Consider the following 8,247-nt stretch of genomic DNA (forward strand, 5'->3'; position numbering starts at 1 on the left):
AGACAGGGAGTTCCAGCGATTCGAATGGGACTATTCACATGTTTAAAATGGGGTATTCTGTCACACTGCTGAACTGGAGCCGAAGTAAGGTGGCCACCTAGAATGTCTTCGCCATCTATAGCTAGGATAGCAGACTGAATAGCTACAGCCGTCTTACTGTATCTTTAAGCTTTAGCTAGCTTTAACTGCACAAATACTATTAAAAATACAGTTAAGAGCAGTCATCGCATTTATATTTAAAATAACCACAATCTCTGTTTAAACTTTGCAACTAAAGGATTTTTATTATTTAAGGAAAGAGCTAACTCTTCTATTAAAGACAAATGTAGAAACATGATTCAAAGAAGCCATAGTTTCGAAAAAACTTTAAGGGATTGTCAAAGAATAAGTTATTTTTTTAAAATCCTTTTTAAAGTTCATGATGATTTAGATTAATACCAGTAATAAATGAGTTGTATATTTCTCTACGAATCAGTTTTAAATTAAGGGCTTACAAAGCTTCCTGGAAATAAACCTTTTTTCTCTCTAATTTTAAAATAATTCCTAGCTTTTTGTGGTATACATGTAAGTAGCGGTGAAAGTGGTGCGTCAGCCATACCTGGAGGGAGAGACAGATAATTATAGCTTAACTCAAACAATATTTGCCTTTCATAACTGTTATAAAACTAAAAACACAGCTTGAGTATCTATGTACAAACTAGCAATTCTAAGAACAAACTGGTACTTATTTAGTTTTTATAGTGGTAACATTTTCATTCTATTAAATTTCTACGTATTTCTAAAGAAACTATGAAGGTTTTCGCTTATGCAAGATATAAGCAGAATGTAAGATGACAAAAATATTTAACTGTGGATTTTTCCTCCATTTTATAGAGTTGGATCACTTACCTGCTGGTGCCAAGGACTTCAGCGATTCTAAGAGATGTGGACTAGAAAACTTGACCAGACATCTGAATGGTTCTCTTTTATCCAAAACATCCATTTTAGGATCACTTTTAAACATGGTCTCAAGCTGTTAACACAAAATTTAACCGAGGAGTATAAGCAAAGAATATACTTTATTTACATGTCACTATTTAAACATTACATTAAAAATGTAATATGTGCTAAGACTGCGTCTTATTTGTGATGTTAACATGATTCTAGCTGGAGGACTATTTTATTAAATTAAGAGGGTGCCACCATGTGGTAAACAGTTTTCTGCTGAAAGAGGCAGCTTCTTCAGTGATATTGTAAAACATTTAAGTATCTCTTAGAATTTCCAATATATCTGTTTATCAGATAAAATCTGTGTATCCTCCAAGAAGTTAAGTTATGGTGTTATATATAGCATGAGCTTTGTATGTACTTCAAATAACCCTTATTTCTCATGCTTCAACAAACTGCTGGTATAAGTCTACCTTTATTGGAAAAGAAGTCAAAACGCTTAGTTCACAAGGCTGAAAGACTGAAGCATGATCTAGTGGTCTGACCAAATCTCAATGCAAATCTGTTTCTTAAAGATACTTTTACCTAATTTATTTTAAAATGTCATCCTGAAAGTTTTTTAAAAAAATAATCTAGTATTTCTTCAATTTCCAATTTAATGTAGCTACCACTACATTAAAACAATACAAAACCCCGAAGTTTGTTGCTTTTACTACCTTATATTGTGCAAATTCAAGTTTTGGTTGGGGACCGTCACCAAAAACTTCCCGATTCAGTCTCTGTATTCTTTCTTTCTCATTTTTGTTTTCTTGAATTATCCTTATATCTGCTGCAGGTGTAAAGAGCAGGGAAGAGAAGAGAAAATAAAAATCAGAAAGACAACTTTGTCAGCTGATACTATACTGCTTTTCTAATTAGGTGATTACTACAGTGAAAATCTGAAAATAATAATTATAAAGAATTGATCTTTTTTTTTTTTCATAAGCTAGTTGTCTCATCATTTATATTTTCATTTCTCACCAAGAGAAAAACCCAAGCTAATATGAAAAGATACTGGGCATTGAGTATCTCTGGTTTCATATCTGTGTCCGATGACAGTCATGGGGAAATAATTACCTCTCCTAGTGATAGCCAGTATTGTGGCACCTCACCAGGAATGGGTAATATAATGTAAATGTAACATAAGTACATTTCCTTTTACGAATCTCATTTCATAAACCAGCAGTGATGACATTCAAACGGCCATTTAAAATATACATTACCACTTTCTGGTGCTACATTCCTTTCTTGGAGAGGTCTCGGATAATAAGTTTGGAAGTTCTAAATGGAGAGAGAGGAGGGGAAAAAAGTTTTAGTTCACTTCCACTTTCAGAGGCTGTATCCAAAAAGAATTTTCCAGATTTCTTTTTACTTCTCATTCTGAAAATGAGTATTCTTCCAATTTTTGACAGTTCCCAGAAGTCAGCCCAGCTTTATTTTGAGAATGCCCGTCTTATGATGTTTGTGAACATTTCCCTATTTACAAGTTTTATGTGGACGAGCAGAGTAAGAGCCTTCAACTCAACAGGAAAATCCTGGGACTAAATTGTTCATACAATTTTTAGATCGAGTTTAACCATAACAATAATAGAGGGTAGGTGGGATACCAAGTAATTACATCCCCATTGTAACGTTACCTTAATGAAAGGGTGTCCACCTCAGTAGTTCAATGTTATTTTAACTTGATGGTCTTTTGCAAGAGGTGAATTTCCCCACCTGCTATGGGGCGAGAACTAGGCCTGAAACAAAAAGCAAGACTTATCTTTGGATGTATGTGTGAAGTGGCTCACCTGGCTATACCTCTTAAACACAATATCTTTAAGGGAGTTTAAAGAATGACTTCGAAGCTCCATTTCACGGATGTCACAGTAATTGGAAGCAACAAGCAGGGCCTTTAAATAAAAATTGCAATTGTTTTAACATCAGTCTTAATCATCACTGTGTTTATAATATGGAAAAAATACAGCATTTCTAGACATTGTGATGTTTTTGTTTCAAGGTAAGCAACTGCCCTTTAAATAGCAGGATTCCCATATCTGAAAAAATGCTGACTAGACTGTTATTAAGCTTAGGTTAATATTTAAAAGCATTCACAGGATAACTAGATAAGCCTATAGCCTTATCAGCTGAATAAATAAATAAAACAAACAGATTAATAAAATAATTACTAGTACAGAAGTCTGCTAGATAGATAAAAAATTAAAGACTACCAATGCTGATCACCACGAGTTGACAGAAAATGTCTTTTAAAACTAATTAATAGCATTCTCTGATAAGATTATACATTTAGTTCTTGAAGTTAACTGTGTTGATGTAATATCCTTCAACTTCTATGAGACAATGTAACTAAATATTGCCTAACACTTGATTAAGAAATTAGAACAGTTCAAGGTCAGCAAAAATCCCAATAAACTGAATTTATTCACATTGCGCCATTCCAAAGGTCATAAAGATTGGGTTTTGTCCCATTTTTATCATGAGCTAAGAGGAAAAAAATACTACGTAAATTAGTAAATTACTTCAAGCAATGAATCTTTACCCATCCACTTAAAACCTAACAGAATTGTAGCTCTGCATGGCTGTGGTGAAATCAGGGTCTACACAGTTTTATTCTGTACCTGACACAACAGAGGCATGTTGCTCTTAAGCACTGAGGCAGAAATGAAGACATAGGGAGTCTGTGAATGGTATACAACATAGCTGGTTTTGTACTGGTTTGGTTTTGTATATGGTGTTCCCCAGGCAATTCTAATCCAGATTGCATTATCGTCATATTCTCTAAAGTTGATAGTTACCTAAACAGAAAAAGGAAAGCTTTGATTTACCAGCACATTTCAGGTGCCCAGAAAGATTTTGTTACCTCTTAACCCAGTGTCCACAAGACCCAAACATAATTTAGTACACCGCTACTCAAATAAGAAATAAATCCCACTAGTGTGGTGAGGATTGTATTTAGATCAAATTTCCTCACAGACTAAAAAAAAAAAAAAAAAAAGAATCACCTTCTGAACTCTAACATGACATTTGTTCCTGTTCACGTACAATTTCTTCTGAAGGGTGAAAATAAAAATAGCTTATTACAAAAGCCTTGATTCTCTCTTTTGGGATAATAACAACACAGCAAAAAAGTGTCTATTCAGATGGAGAATTCTTCAGAAACTGAACTTTTGATTAACTTGGTATTTTCAACCTGAATATAATATTTATCACTGCTCAAGAATACACAATCAGATTGTTGAAGATTCCCTTTCCTGTTCTTCTAGATTTGCTCCTCGGTTACTTCTTTTTACCTTGACTCAATCTGGGTGACTTAAGAGCACAAAAACTTCCTTTAAAAACAAACAAACAAACCAACCAACCAACTAACCTTCCCTTTGACTGAGGCACACATAGTCAAGATTTTTAGTTTAGGACATAAACTGTTTAGACTGCTGGAACAACATCATTTCTCAAAGTTTTTGTGGATTTTTTTTTTTTTAAATGAAAATATTGCAAAACTTTGTTACAATAGATTTATATGAAATGCAGCTGATTATCTGTCAGTCTGATTTGTATTTGTTGCCCTCTGCTGTTGTCAGTGTGAATCTTTGTGTGTCAAGAACTGACACAGCTAACTAGCTAGAGGCATTTTCTATTACCTTGCTTAAATGCAGCTGGTGAGCTAAAGCAAGAAAAGGCTTCTGCAAATTGCTTAGTAAAAGAGTGAGATGATAGTGCCTCCCTTCCATTTTTTTTTTTTTATTACGATGCTTATTTCTGTATAGTCTAGAAACTGCCTCTTGCTATTGATAGTGGTCTTTCAGTCATTATAATGTAATTATATACCAGGGTCAAGTTCTCACAGCCATCACAAAATATCATTTCAAAAACAGAACTAAAAGGAAATTGATAAAATTTTGCTATTCATCTAAGTCATAGTAACAGAACTTCCTTGTCTTGCTTACTGGCTACTTCAAATTCCCTCTATACTCCGTTTGATCTGATTTTTGTTGTTTGTGTAACAGAACAAAGCAGTATCAACTTACCTAGGCAACACGTACACTCAAATAGGGCAAAGATTTGACAGAAAACATAAACATACTGCCTTTCTTGAAGACTGTCATATTTTAAGGCAAACTTACACTTTATTTCACTCCAGCATAATTGTAAAGTTGCTAGAACAGATATGCAATATATTTTTCCTATTTCACATGCAGTTCCTACCATTCCCAAATGATTAATTCCGCTCAATTTTTGATGCGGACTGTAAGAAAGAAAAACACCTCGCTAAAGTTATGAAAACAATCTATTGACACCAGAGCTGTGTAACAAATTTAGAATGGATTTATTCTTACATTTTTCAAGGCTGACCGAAGTCGTCTTTTAAATTTTTTTTTGAAATCTGTTAAGTCAAAAAATTCCGTTTCCTCCCCTGTTACACAAGAAAAAAAAAAGAAACTATAATTGAGTTTACAAGAACTAGTTCAGAGATGTTTTTAAAGTTTTGCTGAAACAAAATTAAGTGGAAAAAGCTGATGTTCCATAGCCTTATATGAAAAGTTGTATATGAAAGTTGAGCCTCATTATTGCTATATAGAGAAGAGATTAATATTTAATTCGCAGTTCTAATTTCTAATAATTGCTTGAGAAGTTAGTTGAAAGTATTCTAAAAACATTAAAAAGATTTCTATTGAAAAATCCATACTAGACTATATTTGTTTTTAAAATGTATGATATGAGGCAGCACTGCAGTAAGCTGCTGAGAACTGGGAGACTACAGCAAGGAACGGCATTTTACCTGTCTTGTTCATCTGGTAAACACTCCACACTCTTTTGTTTGGGTAGATGTGGTTATCTAAGAAAAATAGGAATTGCTCAATAACATAGTGTATTATCAAATGGTAATTAAAGGGATGATTACTTTTACAATACTTTTATGACCAAGTTATTTCAAAAAGATTACTTCTGCTAATGCAATACACTTTATTCAGCATTCTTAAACTACCACTCATAGTAAACCTAAAAGCAAAATAGTTTTTTATCAAAAGAGCTGGGAAGATCCTTCTTTAATTCAGTTAAGCAACTAATAAAGGGTATCTCTGACGTTCAATGTTTAAAGAAGAATTTTACCTAAAATGACTGAAACTCAGTCTAAACTCAAACTACGACGTGTAGACTGTTAAAAAAACCCTTGAGATTTAAACTATCATATAATCAAGTTGTGAATTAATATTGGAGTTAAGAGTTCCACCTGGAGTATTTTCTGATAATTTTATCGATGTCGCTCCTTATTGGAGCACGATATTACTGGTTTTAGGGTTCAGTGCATACTGGAGACAAACATATCTCTATACATTTATAACTGTCCTGGATGTGGCTTATCACAGCTTCCATCTCTTTAGACTTCAGAAGCAGCAAACACGCTTTTTTTTTGATTTTGAGCTTTTGATTTTTTTTAAAAAAAGATCAGATCCAGTAAGATTCATCATCTAAAATGTCATCTGTTTACACCAAATGCAGTGGTACTTCACTAGGGCAATTGCTAAGTAATTTAAGGGCATTATCAAGTTACTCAGAAAAAAATATAAAGATGTTCTTTTTATTAATTTTTTACTTACAGATTATGTCTAGGACAGCTGCTTGCTTTATGTCTGCAGAATTTTCCTGGAAAGAAGAATAGCAGTGCATGGTGAACCGCAACTCCAGAATGCTCTATCACACTGTTTAGTAAGTGAAAAACCTCAGTACTGGTAGTTTAAACTACATTGCACTGAAGTCTGCAGTGTGTACACTCTCCTCAGAGACACCATACCTGGTCCCAATGCACACACAACACAGTTTTGAAAAAATCAATAACGAAAACTATTCCAGCAAGGCCTAAGAGTTTCTGGAGAGGCAGCAAGAACAACCTTGTAGTATGATGTATGAGCAATTAGAAAGTAAAATTAACGGGTATTCATGACATTATGCAACACTGACTAGTACTTCACTGTCAGGAATTTTAACATGCTTGGTTCCTCCTTATTTAACCTTTACAGCATAAAGATTTTAAAGAAACTATACTACTTGTTACAGACGTTTCAGAAACAAACACTATTTTAAAATATGACATTTGCTATCTTACAAGAATAACTTAACAGTTTCTTGACTGCAGTTTGATCTACACCCCATATAATTAATCTTTGGTTATGAAATCCAAAGGGAATGACACAAAAAACCTATAGAATTTAAGAGACATCAGTAATAACTATCTGGGCTATGATACTATATATGAAGACTCCTAGTATGTATAAAACTTCCTGATACACCAAAATCACAGTACCTAATGAGGAGATCAGAAAACTTTTTTTGCTTTACAACACGCAGAACTAAGTAGTTCTGGTCAAGGAAGTTTTTCCAAAAAATCTAAAAAGTGTAAAAGATACAAATTAGTGCTATCATTACACGCACTAAATAAATAAAAGTTAGCACTATGTAATGAGTAGACATCTCAATCAAAGCCTTTATTTTACAATTTAGAAATACACACATTTCTTAAAGGTTTAACACACTGAGCTTTTATCCACCTTATGCAACTTAAGAGCTCAAAAACATGTACTTCCACACTCAGTAAGGGTCAATCCTGCACTCCGGTCAATGAGACAAAATTGATCAGACTACAAAACCGCTATTTGATGTTGTGTTACGGCCAAAGAAAATTCTTTTCTTCATAAGAATGCTTTTTTGATGGCCCTCCAACATGCACGTCGCCGACAGGCAGTTCCCGAAGGAAAGGCTTACCTCACAAAGTTGAACAACTTCTTGAGAAATGTTCTCCTTTATCTGATGGAAGTTTATGGTTTGCAGCTGTGCCTCAGAGAGAAAGCCCCATTTCTGTAGCATTGTCTTAATTTCATCTCGTGGGATTTTTAGTACGGTTCTTCGGATATACTCAGCAACGGTTTCATCCATGGTGAAGCCACCTGAAAAGTTGAAGCGTTAAAGTTAAGACCAAGGCACAGGCAGGCTCAGGAGACTTGCTCCCTTTGCAAGGCGTACAAAGCTGCACCTAGGCACAACTAACAAAATATTACCATAAGTACTAAGCGTAGCACTGCCACAGATTTCAGCGGACACCAACGACAGCGAGTTAAAACACTTTCTACAATAATTTTCCCCCAAGCCCTCAGAAGTTTCCCTCACAGACTGAGGCCTGGTGCGAGCTCCCGGAGCAGGACGGGGTGCTGGCCCTCAGGCAGGCCCGTTACTGCCCCTACTGCCAGATGTCTGGGGGGGGGCCGCGGACACGGACGCGAAGAAAAC

The 8,247-nt window shown here is 34.7% G+C and overlaps 1 protein-coding gene across 1 annotated transcript; it reads right to left on the bottom strand.

Moving 5' to 3' along the window:
- Window positions 1–482: 482 nt before the first annotated feature.
- Window positions 483–7,896, bottom strand: CENPN (centromere protein N). Its single transcript, XM_009890384.1, has 10 exons — window positions 7,726–7,896; window positions 6,564–6,609; window positions 5,744–5,800; window positions 5,301–5,377; window positions 3,585–3,761; window positions 2,757–2,858; window positions 2,190–2,247; window positions 1,644–1,756; window positions 889–1,012; window positions 483–598 (listed from the first exon to the last, which is right to left on the bottom strand). Exons 1-10 carry the CDS (start codon window positions 7,894–7,896, stop codon window positions 483–485), a joined length of 1,041 nt encoding a protein of 346 aa, XP_009888686.1.
- Window positions 7,897–8,247: the final 351 nt, after the last annotated feature.

Source organism: Charadrius vociferus, unplaced genomic scaffold (genome assembly GCF_000708025.1).
Source record: "Charadrius vociferus isolate BGI_N301 unplaced genomic scaffold, ASM70802v2 scaffold498, whole genome shotgun sequence".
NCBI lineage: Eukaryota > Metazoa > Chordata > Aves > Charadriiformes > Charadriidae > Charadrius > Charadrius vociferus.

Excerpts from the sequence above, each read along its gene's own strand:
- CENPN (XM_009890384.1), bottom strand. The coding sequence starts at position 7,896 with ATGGATGAAACCGTTGCTGAGTATATCCGAAGAACCGTACTAAAAATC. Across the intron at positions 3,762-5,300 it reads TTCGGTCAGCCTTGAAAAAT|GTAACTATCAACTTTAGAGA; the intron begins GTAAGAATAAAT and ends TTTTCTGTTTAG. Across the intron at positions 2,248-2,756 it reads TGTTTAAGAGGTATAGCCAG|AACTTCCAAACTTATTATCC; the intron begins GTGAGCCACTTC and ends CTCTCCATTTAG.